Here is a 19,312-nt window from a genome sequence, read left to right on the forward strand (position 1 = left end):
TCAGAAAATGACAATGACCATCCTCATCTCGTTGTATAGTTGGACATAGACAAGAACACCAAGAAAAAGACACACAGTTCTCTAAAGAGCTCGCCCAGGGCTGGTGAAAGCTGAAAAAGAACCTATCTAGAAGTTTGGGGCTTTTTACCCGTGAATCTTCACTTTGCGACTAAACTATTCACAGCGGTGCCAAATTTTCTGGGTTACTGAATGCGGGTGGCAGCGCCCTACAAGCAAACCAAAAATGAAACCAATGCGACCACTGAAATTACAGCTGGGTCATGTTATAGAGAGGTACGTTGAAAGTGAAAGGTCAGCACAAATGGTCAAAATCTGACATTTTCTCACCTTTCTGCCCGTTCGCAGCTCAGAAAAAATGACAATGACCATCCTCATCTCGTTGTGTAGCTGGACATAGACAAGAGCACCAAGAAAAAGACTCACATTTCTCTAAAGAACTCGCCCAGGGCTGCTGAAAGCTGAAAAAGAACCTATCTAGAAGTTTGGGGCTTTTTACCCGTGAATCTTCACTTTGCGACTAAACTATTCACAGCAGTGCGAAATTTTCTGGGTCACTGAATGCGGGTGCCAGCGCCCTACAAGTAAACCAAAAATGAAACCAATGCGACCACTGAAATTACAGCTGGGTCATGTTATAGAGAGGTACGTTGAAATTGAAAGGTCAGCACAAATGGTCAAAATCCGACATTTTCTCACCTTTCTGCCCGTTCGCAGCTCAGAAAATGGCAATGACCATCCTCATCTCGTTGTGTAGCTGGACATAGAAAATAGCACCATGAATAAGAGCCACATTTCTCTAAAGAACTCGCCCAGGGCTGCTGAAAGCTGAAAAAGAACCTATCTAGAAGTTTGGGACTTTTTACCCGTGAATCTTCACTTTGCGACTAAACTATTCACAGCAGTGCCAAATTTTCTGGGTCACTGAATGCGGGTGCCAGCGCCCTACAAGCAAACCAATGCAACCACTGAAATTACAGCTGGGTCATGTTATACAGAGCTACGTTGAAATTGAAAGGTCAGCACAAATGGTCAAAATCCGACATTTTCTCACCTTTCTGCCCGTTCGCAGCTCAGAAAATGACAATGACCATCCTCATCTCGTTGTAAAGCTGGACTTAGACAAGAGCACCAAGAAAAAGACCCACATTTCTCTAAAGAACGCGCCCAGGGCTGCTGAAAGCTGAAAAGAACCTATCTAGAAGTTTGGGGCTTTTTACCCGTGAATCTTCACTTTCCGACTAAACTATTCATGGCAGTGCCAAATTTTCTGGGTCACTGAATGCGGGTGCCAGCGCCCTACAAGCAAACCAAAAATGAAACCAATGCGACCACTGAAAATACAGCTGGGTCATGTTGTAGAGAGGTAAGTTGAAATTGAAAGGTCAGCACACATGGTCAAAATCCGACATTTTCCCACCTTTCTGCCCGTTTGCAGCTGAGAAATGACAATGACCATCCTAATCCCGTTGTATAGCTGGACATAGACAAGAGCACCAAGAAAAAGACCCACAGTTCTCTAAAGAACTCGCCCAGGGCTGCGTAAAGCTGAAAAAGAACCTATCTAGAAGTTTGGGGCTTTTTACCCCTGAATCTTCACTTTGCGACTAAACTGTTCACAGCAGTGCCAAATTTTTAGGGTCGCTGATTGTGGGTGCCAGCGCCCTACAAGCAATCCAAATATGAAACCAATGCGACCGCTGACATTACAGCTGGGTCATGTTATAGAGAGGTACGTTGAAATTGGAAGGTCAGCACAAATGGTCAAAATCCGACATTTTCTCACCTTTCTGCCCGTTCGCAGCTCAGGAAATGACAATGACCATCCTCATCTCGTTGTGTAGCTGGATATAGACAAAAGCACCAAGAAAAAGAGCCACATTTCTCTAAAGAACTCGCCCAGGGATGCTAAAAGCTGAAAAAGAACCTATCTAGAAGTTTGGGGCTTTTTACCCGTGAATCTTCACTTTGCGACTAAACAATTCACAGCAGTGCCAAATTTTCTGGGTCACTGAATGCGGGTGCCAGCGCCCTACAAGCAAACCAAAAATGAAACCAATGCGACCACTGAAATTACAGCTGGGTCATGTTATAGAGAGGTACGTTGAAATTGAAAGGTTAGCACAAATGGTCAAAATCCGACATTTTCTCACCTTTCTGCCCGGTCGCAGCTCAGAAAATGACAATGACCATCCTCATCTCGTTGTATAGCTGGACATAGAAAATACCACCAAGAAAAAGACCCACATTACCCTAAAGAACTCGCCCAGGGCTGCTGAAAGCTGAAAAAGAACCTATCTAGAAGTTTGGGGCTTTTTACCCGTGAATCTTCACTTTGCGACTAAACTAGTCACAGCAGTGCCAAATATTTAGGGTCACTGAATGCGGGTGCCAGCGCCCTCCAAGCAAACCAAAAATGAAACCAATGCGACCACTGAAATTACAGCTGGGTCATGTTATAGAGAGGTACGTTGAAATTCAAAGGTCAGCACAAATGGTCAAAATCCGACATTTTCTCACCTTTCTGCCCGTTCGCAGCTCAGAAAATGACAATGACCATCCTCATCTTGTGTAGCTGGACATAGAAAATAGCACCATGAAAAAGAGCCACATTTCTCTAAAGAACTCGCCCAGGGCTGCTGAAAGCTGAAAAAGAACCTATCTAGAAGTTTGGGGCTTTTTACCCGTGAATCTTCACTTTGCGACTAAACTATTCACAGCAGTGCCAAATTTTCTGAGTCACTGAATGCGGGTGCCAGCGCCCTACAAGCAAACCAAAAATCAAACAAATGCAACCACTGAAATTACAGCTGGGTCATGTTATAGAGAGGTACGTTGAAATTGAAAGGTCAGCACAAATGGTCAAAACCGACATTTTCTCACCTTTCTGCCCGTTCGCAGCTCAGAAAATGACAATGACCATCCTCATCTCGTTGTATAGTTGGACATAGACAAGAACACCAAGAAAAAGACCCACAGTTCTCTAAAGAACTCGCCCAGGGCTGCTGAAAGCTGAAAAAGAACCTATCTAGAAGTTTGGGGCTTTTTACCCGTGAATCTTCACTTTGCGACTAAACTGTTCACAGAAGTGCCAAATTTTTAGGGTCACTGATTGTGGGTGCCAGCGCCCTACAAGCAAACAAAATATGAAACCAATGCGACCGCTGACATTACAGCTGGGTCATGTTATAGAGAGGTACATTGAAATTGGAAGGTCAGCACCAATGGGCAAAATCCGATATTTACTCACCTTTCTGCCCATTCGCAGCTCAGAAAATGACAATGACCATCCTCATCTCGTTGTGTAGCTGGACATAGACAAGAGCACCAAGAAAAAGACTCACATTTCTCTAAAGAGCTCGCCCAGGGCTGCTGAAAGCTGAAAAAGAACCTATCTAGAAGTTTGGGGCTTTTTACCCGTGAATCTTCACTTTGCGACTAAACAATTCACAGCAGTGCCAAATTTTCTTGGTCACTGAATGCGGGTGCCAGCGCCCTACAAGCAAACCAAAAATGAAACCAATGCGACCACTGAACTTACAGTTGGGTCATGTTATAGAGAGGTACGTTGAAATTGAAAGGTCAGCACAAATGGTCAAAATCCGACATTTTCTCACCTTTCTGCCCGTTCGCAGCTCAGAAAATGACAATGACCATCCTCATCTCGTTGTATAGCTGGACATAGAAAATACCACCAAGAAAAAGACCCACATTACTCTAAAGAACTCGCCCAGGGCTGCTGAAAGCTGAAAAAGAACCTATCTAGAAGTTTGGGGCTTTTTACCCGTGAATCTTCACTTTGCGACTAAACTATTCACAGCAGTGCCAAATTTTCTGGGTCACTGAATGCGAGTGCCAGCGCCCTACAAGCAAACCAAAAATGAAACCAATGCGACCACTGAAATTACAGCTGGGTCATGTTATAGAGAGTGTGATCGAATCCATGTGTTCAATGCATTCTAGGTTGCTAACATAACAAACCAGACCAGACACGGTATGGACTCATGATGGTATGTAGGTGTGAACAAGTTAGTTTCTGGAAATGTTGTGGTGTTTGGTTTCCGCCCAACATTGTCGATCTGCATGTTTGCACTAGCGTGCAGCTGAACCAACGCAGCCGAACCAACGTGCCTTGCAATCCTTTGCTAGGCTTTTCTTTCACTGTATCTTTTTGGTCACATATAATACCGTACACTTTTCTTACTCAACAGAATCTTAGAACGAAGAAGGAACGGTCGGTTGTTGTCTTTGGCGGTGTGTCGGATCATAGTGCATGCTACTAGGCGCCATTCGGTTACAGCACTTTTTGGTGCCGAAACCCGGGACTCAGGAGTTTGTGTTGTAACTCGGATTAATCGGGCGAATTGGGTAGCAGTGCGAGATGGCCAAAGTCGAATGCTTCTTGAGACCGTTCCGCGGGGGTCGGGACGACCTGAGCGAATTCTGGGCGAAGTTCTCAGTTGTCGCGGACTTGCAGAAGTGGGACTCGGACGAAAAGAAGATGGCGAATCTACCGCTCTATCTCGAGGGTGAGGCGTTCACCGTGTGGAACGAGATGGCGGCAGCGGATAAGAAGAAGCCGGCCGATGTGAAAGCGAAGCTGACCGCCGCTTTTGGGATGGCACCAGATCAAGCATACTCGATGTTTACGTCCAGGATCTTGCGAGGAGACGAGTCGGTGGACAACTTCGCAGCGGACTTGAAGAGGCTTCTCACCTTGTCTGGTGAGCAGGTTGATGCTGATGGGAAGAATAAAATAGTGATCGGGCAGTTTCTCTCCGGGCTCCCCTCTCAGTTTGCGAAGGAGCTCCGTATGAGTGGAAAAACGGACACCATCGACGATTGCGTGAAGTACGTCAGGCGGCTTAGAAGTGTGGAACGATCGATGAAGCCCGGTGTGGCAGCAGTGAGCTACGGTGCTCTAGACGATCGGGCTCCATCAGGCTCTTCCAGGATGACCGCTGCAGCAGGTGTAGGTCGCGACTCCGCAAGACGTGTCCTGTGTTACAAGTGTGGTCAAGTTGGCCACTTCAAGCGGAACTGCCCTGCGAGCACTAGTAGTGGTACCGGTAGCCACAAGCAAGCCAAACACAGTCAGCTGACGTGTTTATTCTGCGACGAGGCTGGGCATATGATGAGAGATTGTTCGGAGTTCAAGGCCTTCAAGCAGAAGAAGCAGCGGGGTGGGAGTGCAGCCGCTGCTCCTGTGCACTCTGGTGATCATGGTGACTCCAAGGTGTTATGCCTGAGCAGTGGAGGTGACAGTCTGCCACGGATCTTTGTGGACATCAAACGGTCCGGCGGTCCAAGCAAGCGTGTAGTAGCTGCTGTGGACACCTGTGCATCCCGCTCCCTTGTAGCTAGCGCCCTGGCAACCGACCTAGCTTTGGATATCAGGCCTACGTCATCGACAATTAATGCGATCGATGGCAGTCCGGTGGATGTCCGTGGCGTCGTGGAGTGTACAATCTCACGGCTGGATAGTGCTGTGGTTCGCCTACGTGAGACCGAGACTGACATGCTGGTGGTGGACGACCTGTCTGTCGTGGAGGCTGATGTGCTGATTGGAGTTAACAGCATCGCGACTCTGGGTGGTGTGCATATGCAGTATGACGCAGGAGAACTGGTGGGGGTTGTATTCGGGACCGTCAATGCTGCATGCCCATTGGTGCTGGCGTCGAGCACCCCAGATGAGCATCCATCACGCCCCGAGTCGGAAGCACGAGCCGTCGCTGAAGACTTTCACCATGCGGACGTGGAGAAGCTCAGCAATGGCGATGTTGTGCTGCGGGCATCAGATATGATCCTCCGGTGGAGTACGGCTGACAAGGCGTGGGAGGTGCAGTGGCAATGGGCGGACAAGACGGAGCCGACTACGTGCATCGGGTCAGGCCTTGGAGAGTACCCACGATCCAAGCTCTCCAAGGAGCAGGAACAGCTATTTGGAGATGAGGTTGAAAAATGGCTCGGCAACGGCTTGCTAGTGAAGCATGACGTCGAGAAGCATGGTGAGCCGAGATGTGTGCTGCCTCTGCTCCCTGCTACGCAGGAGCATAAGGCATCAACGCCAGTTCGGCCCTGCCTCGACTACCGGCTCCTCAACCAGAAGCTGACGTCGCACCCTGGCACCGACGCTCCGGCATGTGGTGAGACGCTACGGAGGTGGCGTCAAGCGGGCGTCCCGCAAGCGTATCAGCTGCTGGATATCAGCAAAGCGTACCTACAGGTACGCATTCATCCCTATTTGTACATAATATATTTGGACATTACGGAAAGGTAGACTACTCTGACAGAGACTCGGTTACAAGAGGTACGTTGAAATTGAAAGGTCAGCACAAATGGTCAAAATCCGACATTTTCTCACCTTTCTGCCCGTTCGCAGCTCAGAAAATGACAATGACCATCCTCATCTCGTTGTATAGCTGGACATAGACAAGAGCACCAAGAAAAACTACCACATTTCTCTAAAGAACTCGCCCAGGGCTGCTGAAAGCTGCAAAAGAACCTATCTAGAAGTTTGGGGCTTTTTACCCGTGAATCTTCACTTTGCGACTAAACTATTCACAGCAGTGCCAAATTTTCTGGGTTACTGATTGTGGGTGCCAGCGTACTACAAGCAAACCCAATATGAAACCAATGCGACCACTGACACTACAGCTGGGTCATGTTATAGAGAGGTACGTTGAAATTGGAAGGTCAGCACAAATGGTCAAAATCCGACATTTTCTCACCTTTCTGCCCGTTCGCAACTCAGAAAATGTTAATGACCATCCTCATCTCGTTGGTTAGCTGGAAATAGACAAGAGCACCATGAAAAAGAGTCACATTTCTCTAAAGAATTCGCCCAGGGCTGCTGAAAGCTGAAAAAACCCTATCTAGAAGTTTGGGGCTTTTTACCCGTGAATCTTCACTTTGCGACTAAACTATTCACAGCAGTGCCAAATTTTCTGGGTCACTGAATGCGAGTGCCAGCGCCCTACAAGCAAACCAAAAATGAAACCAATGCGACCACTGAAATTACAGCTGGGTCATGTTATAGAGAGGTACGTTGAAATTGAAAGGTCAGCACAAATGGTCAAAATCCGACATTTTCTCACCTTTCTGCCCGTTCGCAGCTCAGAAAATGACAATGACCATCCTCATCTCGTTGTGTAGCTGGACATAGACAAGAGCACCATGAAAAAGAGCCACATTTCTCTAAAGAACTCGCCCAGGGCTGCTGAAAGCTGAAAAAGAACCTATCTAGAAGTTTGGGGCTTTTTACCCGTGAATCTTCACTTTGCGACTAAACTATTCACAGCAGTGCCAAATTTTCTGGGTCACTGAATGCGGGTGCCAGCGCCCTACAAGCAAACCAAAAATGAAACCAATGCGACCACTGAAATTACAGCTGGGTCATGTTATAGAGAGGTACGTTGAAATTGAAAGGTCAGCACAAATGGTCAAAATCCGACATTTTCTCACCTTTCTGCCCGTTCGCAGCTTATACAATGACAATGACCATTCTCATCTCGTTGTGTAGCTGGACATAGACAAGAGCACCATGAAAAAGAGTCACATTTCTCTAAACATCTCGCCCAGGGCTGCTGAAAGCTGAAAAAGAACCTATCTAGAAGTTTGGGGCTTTTTACCCGTGAATCTTCACTTTGCGACTAAACTATTCACAGCAGTGCCAAATTTTCTGGGTCACTGAATGCGGGTGCCAGCGCCCTACAAGCAAACCAAAAATCAAACCAATGCAACCACTGAAAATACAGCTGGGTCATGTTATAGAGAGGTACGTTGAAATTGAAAGGTCAGCACAAATGGTCAAAATCCGACATTTTCTCACCTTTCTGCCCGTTCGCAGCTCATAAAATGACAATGACCATCCTCATCTCGTTGTGTAGCTGGACATAGAAAATAGCACCATGAAAAAGAGCCACATTTCTCTAAAGAACTCACCCAGGGCTGCTGAAAGCTGAAAAAGAGCCTATCTAGAAGTTTGGGGCTTTTTACCCGTGAATCTTCACTTTTCGACTAAACTATTAACAGCAGTGCCAAATTTTCTGGGTCATTGAATGCGGGTGCTAGCGCCCTACAAGCAAACCAAAAATGAAACCAATGCGACCACTGAAATTACAGCTGGGTCATGTTATAGAGAGGTACGTTGAAATTGAAAGGTCAGCACAAATGGTCAAAATCCGACATTTTCTCACCTTTCTGCCCGTTCGCAGCTCAGAAAATGACAATGACCATCCTCATCTCGTTGTGTAGCTGGACATAGAAAATAGCACCATGAAAAAGAGCCACATTTCTCTAAAGAACTCGCCCAGGGCTGCTAAAAGCTGAAAAAGAACCTATCTAGAAGTTTGGGCCTTTTTACCCGTGAATCTTCACTTTGCGACTAAACTATTCACAGCAGTGCCAAATTTTCTGGGTCACTGAATGCGGGTGCCAGCGCCCTACAAGCAAACCAAAAATGAAACCAATGCGACCACTGAAATTACAGCTGGGTCATGTTATAGAGAGGTACGTTGAAATTGAAAGGTCAGCACAAATGGTCAAAATCCGACATTTTCTCACCTTTCTGCCCGTTCGCAGCTTATACAATGACAATGACCATTCTCATCTCGTTGTGTAGCTGGACATAGACAAGAGCACCATGAAAAAGAGTCACATTTCTCTAAACATCTCGCCCAGGGCTGCTGAAAGCTGAAAAAGAACCTATCTAGAAGTTTGGGGCTTTTTACCCGTGAATCTTCACTTTGCGACTAAACTATTCACAGCAGTGCCAAATTTTCTGGGTCACTGAATGCGGGTGCCAGCGCCCTACAAGCAAACCAAAAATCAAACCAATGCAACCACTGAAAATACAGCTGGGTCATGTTATAGAGAGGTACGTTGAAATTGAAAGGTCAGCACAAATGGTCAAAATCCGACATTTTCTCACCTTTCTGCCCGTTCGCAGCTCATAAAATGACAATGACCATCCTCATCTCGTTGTGTAGCTGGACATAGAAAATAGCACCATGAAAAAGAGCCACATTTTTCTAAAGAACTCACCCAGGGCTGCTGAAAGCTGAAAAAGAGCCTATCTAGAAGTTTGGGGCTTTTTACCCGTGAATCTTCACTTTTCGACTAAACTATTAACAGCAGTGCCAAATTTTCTGGGTCATTGAATGCGGGTGCTAGCGCCCTACAAGCAAACCAAAAATGAAACCAATGCGACCACTGAAATTACAGCTGGGTCATGTTATAGAGAGGTACGTTGAAATTGAAAGGTCAGCACAAATGGTCAAAATCCGACATTTTCTCACCTTTCTGCCCGTTCGCAGCTCAGAAAATGACAATGACCATCCTCATCTCGTTGTGTAGCTGGACATAGAAAATAGCACCATGAAAAAGAGCCACATTTCTCTAAAGAACTCGCCCAGGGCTGCTAAAAGCTGAAAAAGAACCTATCTAGAAGTTTGGGCCTTTTTACCCGTGAATCTTCACTTTGCGACTAAACTATTCACAGCAGTGCCAAATTTTCTGGGTCACTGAATGCGGGTGCCAGCGCCCTACAAGCAAACCAAAAATGAAACCAATGCGACCACTGAAATTACAGCTGGGTCATGTTATAGAGAGGTACGTTGAAATTGAAAGGTCAGCACAAATGGTCAAAATCCGACATTTTCTCACCTTTCTGCCCGTTCGCAGCTCAGAAAATGACAATGACCATCCTCATCTCGTTGTGTAGCTGGACATAGCCAAGAGCACCAAGAAAAAGACTCACATTTCTCTAAAGAACTCGCCTAGGGCTGCTGAAAGCTGAAAAAGAACCTATCTACAAGTTTGGGGCTTTTTACCCGTGAATCTTCACTTTTCGACTAAACTATTCACAGCAGTGCCAAATTTTCAGGGTCACTGAATGCGGGTGCCAGCGCCCTACAAGCAAACCAAAAATGAAACCAATGCGACCACTGAAATTACAGCTGGGTCATGTTATAGAGAGGTACGTTGAAATTGAAAGGTCAGCACAAATGGTCAAAATCCGACATTTTCTCACCTTTCTGCGCGTTCGCAGCTCAGAAAATGACAATGACCATCCTCATATCGTTGTGTAGCTGGACATAGAAAATAGCACCATGAAAAAGAGCGACATTTCTCTAAAGAACTCACTCAGGGCTGCTGAAACTGAAAAAGAACCTATCTAGAAGTTTGGGGCTTTTTACCCGTGAATCTTCACTTTGCGACTAAACTATTCACAGCAGTGCCAAATTTTCTGGGTCACTGAATGCGGGTGCCAGCGCCCTACAAGCAAATCAAATATGAAACAAATGCGACCACTGAAATTACAGCTGGGTCATGTTATAGAGAGGAACGTTGAAATTGAAAGGTCAGCACAAATGGTCAAAATCCGACATTTTCTCACCTTTCTGCCCTTTCGCAGCTCAGAAAATGACAATGACCATCCTCATCTCGTTGTGTAGCTGGACATAGAAAATAGCACCATGAAAAAGAGCCAAATTTCTCTAAAGAACTCACCCAGGGCTGCTGAAAGCAGAAAAAGAATCTATCTAGAAGTTTGGGCTTTTTACCCGTGAATCTTCACTTTGCAACTAAACTATTCACAGCAGTGCCAAATTTTCTGGGTCACTGAATGCGGGTGCTAGCGGCCTACAAGCAAACCAAAAATGAAACCAATGCGACCACTGACATTACAGTTGGGTCATGTTATAGAGAGGTACGTTGAAATTGAAAGGTCAGCACAAATGCTCAAAATCCGACATTTTCTCACCTTTCTGCCCGTTCGCAGCTCAGAAAATGACAATGACCATCCTCATCTCGTTGTGTAGCTGGACATAGAAAATAGCACCATGAAAAAGAGCCACATTTCTCTAAACAACTCCCCCAGGGCTGCTGAAAGCTGAAAAAGAACCTATCTAGAAGTTTGGAGCTTTTACCCGTGAATCTTCACTTTGCGACTAAATCGCATGTCATCACGTACATTCACGTACATTCGAAATCAACATAATTTTGCGAATCGACATTTTTTTCAGGATCACTTTTCAAACGAGGACGAAGCAAAGTTGGCCGAACGAAGCCTAGAGGAAGAAAATCACCCTCTCCACTTCACCATCACGATACTGACATAGAAACGAGATGAAACAACTAAAAAATCCACAAGAAAACTGTACGGCCATCATCGCGCTGACTTTGGTCTGACTTTGGTCTGAGAATTTCTATCACGATCAAAAATGTACGAGGAGCACTCAAAAATAAGCCACAGACGTACCTTTATCGCTCTCTACTCCTTTTTCAAGGCACAAAAGTCGACTCTCCACTTTCAAACCAGGAACAAGACATACCAGTGGTCCTTTTCAGCTGCTCCACGAGCGCAGGAAATGCTCACCAAGGGGCGCAGAGCAGCATCCATTCCAGAAAAAAGAGCTAAAATACGAGTGAGACTGCATGACTGAGTACATGAGTACATATATGAGTACATGCAGAAAATAGTCAATTTCAGCATTTCTGCTCCAAACAGCAACTAGCTTCGACTAGAAACAAAGATTACACCAAAGGATCAAACAACAACCATTTTCTGCAGTTTTTTTGTTGATGGCTTCTTTGTGCTTGGCCCAGCACGCCAAAAATCACACCTGGGAGGAGTACAAAAATTACAACTCTCAGATGTCCTCGATTGCTGGCCATGGTGCCAAATTTTCTGGGTCACTGAATGCGGGTGCCAGCGCCCTACAAGCAAACCAAAAATGAAACCAATGCGACCGCTGACATTACAGCTGGGTCATGTTATAGAGAGGTACGTTGAAATTGAAAGGTCAGCACAAATGGTCAAAATCCGACATTTTCTCACCTTTCTGCCCGTTCGCAGCTCAGAAAATGACAATGACCATCCTCATCTCCTTGTGTAGCTGGACATAGAAAATAGCACCATGAAAAAGAGCCACATTTCTCTAAAGAACTCCCCCAGGGCTGCTGAAAGCTGAAAAAGAACCTATCTAGAAGTTTGGGGCTTTTTACCAGTGAATCTTCACTTTGCGACTAAACTATTCACAGCAGTGCCAAATTATCTGGGTCAATGAATGCGGGTGCCAGCGCCCTAAAAGCAAACCAAAATTCAAATCAATGCGACCACTAACATTACAGCTGGTTCATGTTATAGAGAGGTACGTTGAAATTAAAAGGTCAGCACAAATGGTCAAAATCCGACATTTTCTCACCTTTCTGCCCGTTCGCAGCTCAGAAAATGACAATGACCATCCTCATCTCGTTGTGTAGCTGGGTATAGACAAGAGCACCAAGAAAAAGACCCTATCTAGAAGTTTGGGGCTTTTTACCCTTGAATCTTCACTTTGCGACTAAACTATTAAGAGGGGTGCCAAATTTTCTGGGTCACTGAATGCGGGTGCCAGCGCCCTACAAGCAAACCAAAAATGAAACCAATGCGACCACTGAAATTACAGCTGGGTCATGTTATACAGAGCTACGTTGAAATTGAAAGGTCAGCACAAAGGGTCAAAATCCGACATTTTCTCACCTTTCTGCCCGTTCGCAGCTCAGAAAATGACAATGACCATCCTCATCTCGTTGTTTAGCTGGACATAGACAAGGACACCAAGAAAAAGACTCACATTTCTCTAAAGAACTCGCCCAGGGCTGCTGAAAGCTGAAAAAGAACCTATCTAGAAGTTTGGGGCTTTTTACCCGTGAATCTTCACTTTGCGACTAAACTATTCACAGCAGTGCCAAATTTTCTGGGTCAATGAATGCGGGTGCCAGCGCTCTAAAAGCAAACCAAAAATCAAATCAATGCGACCACTGACATTACAGCTGGTTCATGTTATAGAGAGGTACGTTGAAATTGAAAGGTCAGCACAAATGGTCAAAATCCGACATTTTCTCACCTTTCTGCCCGTTCGCAGCTCAGAAACTGACAATGACCATCCTCATCTCGTTGTGTAGCTGGACATAGAAAATAGCACCATGAAAAAGAGCCACATTTCTCTAAAGAACTCACCCAGGGCTGCTGAAAGCTGAAAAAGAGCCTATCTAGAAGTTTGGGGCTTTTTACCCGTGAATCTTCACTTTGCGACTAAACTATTCACAGCAGTGCCAAATTTTATTCGTCACTGAATGCGAGTGCCAGCGGCCTACAAGCAAACCAAAAATCAAATCAATGCGACCACTCACATCACAGCTGGATCATGTTATAGAGAGGTACGTTGAAAGTAACACGTCGGCACAAATGGGCACAAAGGGACAATTTCTCACCTTTCTGCCCGTTCGAAGCTCATGAACTGACCATAGCCACACTGATCTTGTTGTTTAGCTGGACATAGGGAAGTGAGCCAAGAAAAAATTACACATTTCAATAAACAACTCGTCCAGGGCTGCTCAAAGCTGATATCAAACTATCTCGAAGTTTTGGGCCTTTTTGCCCGTGATTCTGCACTTTGCGACTAAACTATTCACAGCAGCGCCAAATTTTAAGCGTCACTGATGCGGCTGCCAGCAGCCTACAAGCAAACCAAAAATCAAATCAATGCGACCACTCACATCACAGCTGGGTCATGTTATGGAGAGGTACGTTGAAAGTGACATGCTGGCAAAAATGTGCAAAAAGCGACAATATCTCACCTTTCTGCCCATTCGAAGCTCATGAACTGACCATAGCCACCCTGATCTTGTTGTTTAGCTGGACATAGGGAAGTGAACCAAGAAAAAATTCCACATTTCAATAAACAACTCGTCCAGGGCTGCCCAAAGCTGATATGAAACTATCTCGAAGTTTTGGGCCTTTTTGCCCGTGATTCTTCACTTTGCGACTAACTTATTCACAGCAGTGCCAAATTTTAAACGTCACTGAATGCGGATGCCAGCGGCCTACAAGCAAACTAAAAATCAAATCAATGCGACCACTCACATCACAGCTGGATCATGTTATAGAGAGGTACGTTGAAAGTTACACGTGGGCACAAATGGGCAAAAAGCGACAATTTCTCACCTTTCTGCCCGTTCGAAGCTCAAGAACTGACCATAGCCACCCTGATCTTGTGGTTTGGCTGGACATATGGAAGTGAACCAAGAAAAAATTCCACATTTCAATAAACAACTCGTCCAGGGCTGCTCAAAGCTGATATCAAACTATCTCGAAGTTTTGGGCCTTTTTGCCCGTGATTCTTCACTTGGCGACTAATCTATTCACAGCAGTGCCAAATTTTAGCCGTCACTGAACGCGGGTGCCAACTTGAAAAGCAAACCAAATATCAAATCCATGCGACCACTCACATCACAACTGGGTCATGTTATAGAGAGGTATGTTGAAAGTGACACGTGGGCACAAATGGACAAAAAGCGACAATTTCTCACCTTTCTGCCCGTTCGAAGCTCAAGAACTGACCATCGCCATCCTGATCTTGTTGTTTAGCTGGACATAGGGAAGTAAACCAAGAAAAAATTCCACATTTCAATAAACAACTCGCCCAGGGCTGCTCAAAGCTGATATCAATCTATCCAGAAGTTTTGGGCCTTTTTGCCCGTGATTCTTCACTTTGCGACTAAACTATTCACAGCAGTGCCAAATTTTAAGCGTCACTGAATGCGGGTGCCAGCGGCCTACAAGCAAACCAAAAATCAAATCAATGCGACCACCCACATCACAGCTGGATCATGTTATAGAGAGGTACGTTGAAAGTGACACGGGGCACAAATGGGCAAAAAGCGACAATTTCTCACCTTTCTGCCCGTTCGAAGCTCAAGAACTGACCATAGCCACCCTGATCTTGTGGTTTGGCTGGACATAGGGAAGTGAACCAAGAAAAAATTCCACATTTCAATAAACAACTCGCCCAGGGCTGCTCAAAGCTGATATCAAACTATCTCGAACTTTTGGGCCTTTTCGCCCGTGATTCTTCACTTGCGTCAGGCGAAATAGCACGTCATCGTACATTTGAGATCAGCGGGAAGAAGATGACGACGTCCACTAATTTAGTATCTGTGCACACCAATCTGCTGTGTGTGTGACTCTGTGTGTCAGCTATGATATCATCTTCTGTGGTTCCATGCCTAGCATGTACGTCTGAATCATTCTGCAAAGTTTGAATGACGTAGGTTGAGCGATCGCTCCGCGAAATATACTTTTTGAAATTCTCTTCATAGTATATCTTCCACCATTGAAATTTCGAATTTCTTCAAAAAAAGTGCTGAGAGGGGTGGCTTGCAACCTCGATATGGCTTGTTCCAGGCATGCTTTGGAGCCATCTTCTGTTGAAGTAGTGGCGGGGATCTGCCCTGCAACTGCTACAACAAAAAATGATTCGATCTGAGAAAGGGTGAGACCGCGAATCTCGGTTGAATATTGAGTATTTCAAGCCTTTTCACGACGAAGATGAAGTTCTTTTTGGAGATGGACGTCGCGGCAAAGGACATGGTGTCCGACGTCTGGCGTCTGGTGAAGCCAGGGATCATTTGTCCAGTCAGGTCGGCAGCCTAACCGTCGGTAAGCTTGTGTTTGGATCCCGTTCTGCTCGATGTGGTAGATCACAAACAATTTGATATCGCACAAATTGATCTCAGCATCGTGCGTACGGTATTTTATATTCAGAAAAGCCCAAAGTGTCTCTGTGTGGCCGTCCTATGCCACGAGAAACTCCAATCAGGCTCCTATGTCCTCTGCCTTCATGATTGAATGTCCACTTCGTTTGAACAACGAACACAACAATCGAGGATGGCTTTGCAATGAAAAATACAGCTATACTGGAGCTGAAAAAAAGAAGAAAAAAACGTGCTCAGGATGAGACTCGAGTACACGCATACTCTCCCAGCAGGTGAAACGCAATTTTTTGTGAAAAATGCGTGACGCCGACTGACCAGTAATTTCGCCTGACGGGCGACTAATCTATTCACAGCAGTGCCAAATTTTAGCCGTCACTGAATGCACGTGCCAACCCTAAAAGCAAACCAAATATCAAATCAATGCGACCACTCACATCACAACTGGGTCATGTTATAGAGAGGTACGTTGAAAGTGACAAGTGGGCACAAATGGGAAAAAAGCGACAATTTCTCACCTTTCTGCCCGTTCGAAGCTCAAGAACTGACCATCGCCACCCTGATCTTGTTGTTTAGCTGGACATAGGGAAGTAGACCAAGAAAAAATTCCACATTTCAATAAACAACTCGCCCAGGGCTGCTCAAAGCTGATATCAAACTATCTCGAAGTTTTGGGCCTTTTTGCCCGTGATTCTTCACTTTGCGACTAATCTATTCACAGCAGTGCCAAATTTTAAGCGTAATTGAATGCGGGTGCCAGCGGCCTACAAGCAAACCAAAAATCAAATCAATGCGACCACTCACATCACAACTGGGTCATGTTATAGAGAGGTACGTTGAAAGTGACACGTGGGCACAAATGGGAAAAAGGCGACAATTTCTCACCTTTCTGCCCGTTCAAAGCTCAAGAACTGACAATCACCACCCTGATCTTGTTGTTTGGCTGGACATAGGGAAGGGAACCAAGAAAAAATTCCACATTTCAATAAACAACTCGCCCAGGGCTGCTAAAAGCTGATATCAAACTATCTCGAAGTTTTGGGCCTTTTTGCCCGTGATTCTTCACTTTGCGACTAATCTATTCACAGCAGTGCCAAATTATAAGCGTCACTGAATGCGGGTGCCAGCGGCCAACAAGCAAACCAAAAATAAAATCAATGCGACCACTCACATCACAGCTGGGTCATGTTATAGTGAGGTACGTTGAAAGTGACACGTCAGCGCAAATGGGCAAAAAGCGAAAAGTTCTCACTTTTCTGCCCGTTCGAAGCTCAAGAACTGACCATAGCCACCCTGATCTTGTTATTTAGCTGGACATAGGGAAGTGAACAAAGAAAAAATTCCACATTTCAATAAACAACTCGCCCAGGGCTGCTTAAAGCTGATATCAAACTATCTCGAAGTTTAGGGCCTTTTTGCCCGTGATTCTTCACTTTGCGACTAAACTATTCACAGCAGTGCCAAATTTTAAGCGTCACTGAATGCGGGTGCCAGCGGCCTACAAGCAAACCAAAAATCAAATCAATGCGACCACTCTCATCACAGCTGGATCATGTTATAGAGAGGTACTTGAAAGTGACACGTTGGGCACAAATGGGCAAAAAGCGACAATTTCTCACCTTTCTGCCCGTTCGAAGCTGAAGAACTGACCATAGCCACCCTGATCTTGCGGTTTGGCTGGACATAGGGAAGTGAACCAAGAAAAAATTCCACATTTCAATAAACAACTCGTCCAGGGCTGCCCAAAGCTGATTTCAAACTATCTCGAAGTTTTGGGCCTTTTTGCCCGTGATTCTTCACTTTGCGACTAATCTATTCACAGCAGTGCCAAATTTTAGGCGTCACTGAATGCGGCTGCCAGCGGCCTACAAGCAAACCAAAAATCAAATCAATGCGACCACTCACATCACAAGTGGGTCATGTTATAGAGAGGTACGTTGAAAGTGACACGTGGGCACAAATGGGAAAAAAGCGACAATTTCTCACCTTTCTGCCCGTTCGAAGCTCAAGAACTGACAATCACCACCCTGATCTTGTTGTTTGGCTGGACATAGGGAAGTGAACCAAGAAAAAATTCCACATTTCAATAAACAACTCGCCCAGGGCTGCTCAAAGCTGATATCAAACTATCTCGAAGTTTTGGGCCTTTTTGCCCTAGATTCTTCACTTTGCGACTAATCTATTCACAGCAGTGCCAAATTATAAGCGTCACTGAATGCGGGTGCAAGCGGCCTACAAGCAAACCAAAAATCAAATCAATGCAACCACTCACATCACAGCTGGGTCATGTTATAGAGAGGTACGTTGAAAGAGACACGTGGGCACAAATGGGCAAAAAGCGACAATTTCTCACATTTCTGCCCGTTCGAAGCTCATGAACTGACCATAGCGATGCTGATCTTGTTGTTTAGCTGGACATAGGGAAGTGAACCAAAAAAAATTCCACATTTCTATAAACAACTCGCCCAGGGCTGCTCAAAGCTGATATCAAACTATCTCGAAGTTTTGGGCCTTTTTGCCCATGATTCTTCACTTTGCGACTAATCTATTCACAGCAGTGGCAAACTTTAGGCGTCACTGAATGCGGGTGCCAGCGGCCTACAAGCAAACCAAGAATCAAATCAATGCGACCACTCACATCACAGCTGGGTCATGTTATAGAGAGGTACGTTGAAAGTGACACGTGGGCACAAATGGGCAAAAAGCGAAAAGTTCTCACATTTCTGCCCGTTCGAAGCTCAAGAACTGACCATAGCCACCCTGATCTTGTTGTTTAGCTGGACATAGGGAAGTGAACCAAGAAAAAATTCCACATTTCAATAAACAACTCGCCCAGGGCTGCTCAAAGCTGATATCAAACTGTCTCGAAGTTTTGGGCCTTTTTGCCCGTGATTCTTCACTTTGCGACTAATCTATTCACAGCAGTGCCAAACTTTAAGCGTCACTGAATGCAGGTGCCAGCAGCCTACAAGCAAACCAAAAATCAAATCAATGCGACCACTCACATCACAGCTGGATCATGTTATAGAGAGGTACGTTGAAAGTGACATGTGGGCAAAAATGGGCAAAAAGCGACAATTTCTCACCTTTCTGCCCATTCGAAGCTCATGAACTGACCATAGCCACCCTGATCTTGTTGTTTAGCTGGACAAAGGGAAGTGAACCAAGAAAAAATTCCACATTTCAATAAACAACTCACCCAGGGCTGCTCAAAGCTGATATCAAACTATCTCGAAGTGTTGGGCCTTTTTGCGCGTGATTCTTCACTTTGCGACTAATCTATTCACAGCAGTGCCAAACTTTAAGCGTCACTGAATGCGGGTGCCAGCGGCCAACAAGCAAACCAAAAATAAAATCAATGCGACCACTCACATCACAGCTGGGTCATGTTATAGAGAGGTACGTTGAAAGTGACATGTGGGCACAAATGGGCAAAAACCGACAATTTCTCACCTTTCCGCCCATACGAAGCTCATGAACTGACCATAGCCACCCTGATCTTGTTGTTTAGCTGGACATAGGGAAGTGAACCAAGAAAAAATTCCACATTTCAATAAACAACTCGCCCAGGGCTGCTCAAAGCTGACATGAAACTATCTCGAAGTTTTGGGCCTTTTTGCCCGTGATTCTTCACTTTGCGACTAAACTATTCACAGCAGTGCCAAATTTTAAGCGTCACTGAATGCGGGTGCCAGCGGCCTACAAGCAAACCAAAAATCAAATCAATGCGATCACTCACATCACAGCTGGATCA

At 45.4% G+C, this 19,312-nt stretch overlaps 1 protein-coding gene and 1 long non-coding RNA gene across 2 annotated transcripts; one reads left to right on the plus strand and one right to left on the minus strand.

Annotated features, from left to right (window-relative positions):
- The first annotated feature begins 4,399 nt into the window (after positions 1-4,399).
- LOC135831024 (uncharacterized) lies at positions 4,400-6,298 on the plus strand. Its single transcript, XM_065343269.1, has one exon. The coding sequence runs from the start codon at positions 4,400-4,402 to the stop codon at positions 6,296-6,298; it is 1,899 nt and encodes a 632-aa protein (XP_065199341.1).
- Positions 6,299-14,376: 8,078 nt separating this feature from the next.
- LOC135806959 (uncharacterized) lies at positions 14,377-16,503 on the minus strand. Its single transcript, XR_010551375.1, has 3 exons — positions 16,444-16,503; positions 16,077-16,134; positions 14,377-14,434 (listed from the first exon to the last, which is right to left on the minus strand). It is a non-coding gene; the product is annotated as an uncharacterized LOC135806959 (long non-coding RNA).
- Positions 16,504-19,312: the final 2,809 nt, after the last annotated feature.

This window comes from Sycon ciliatum, chromosome 1, assembly GCF_964019385.1.
Source record: "Sycon ciliatum chromosome 1, ocSycCili1.1, whole genome shotgun sequence".
Taxonomy (NCBI): Eukaryota; Metazoa; Porifera; class Calcarea; order Leucosolenida; family Sycettidae; genus Sycon; species Sycon ciliatum.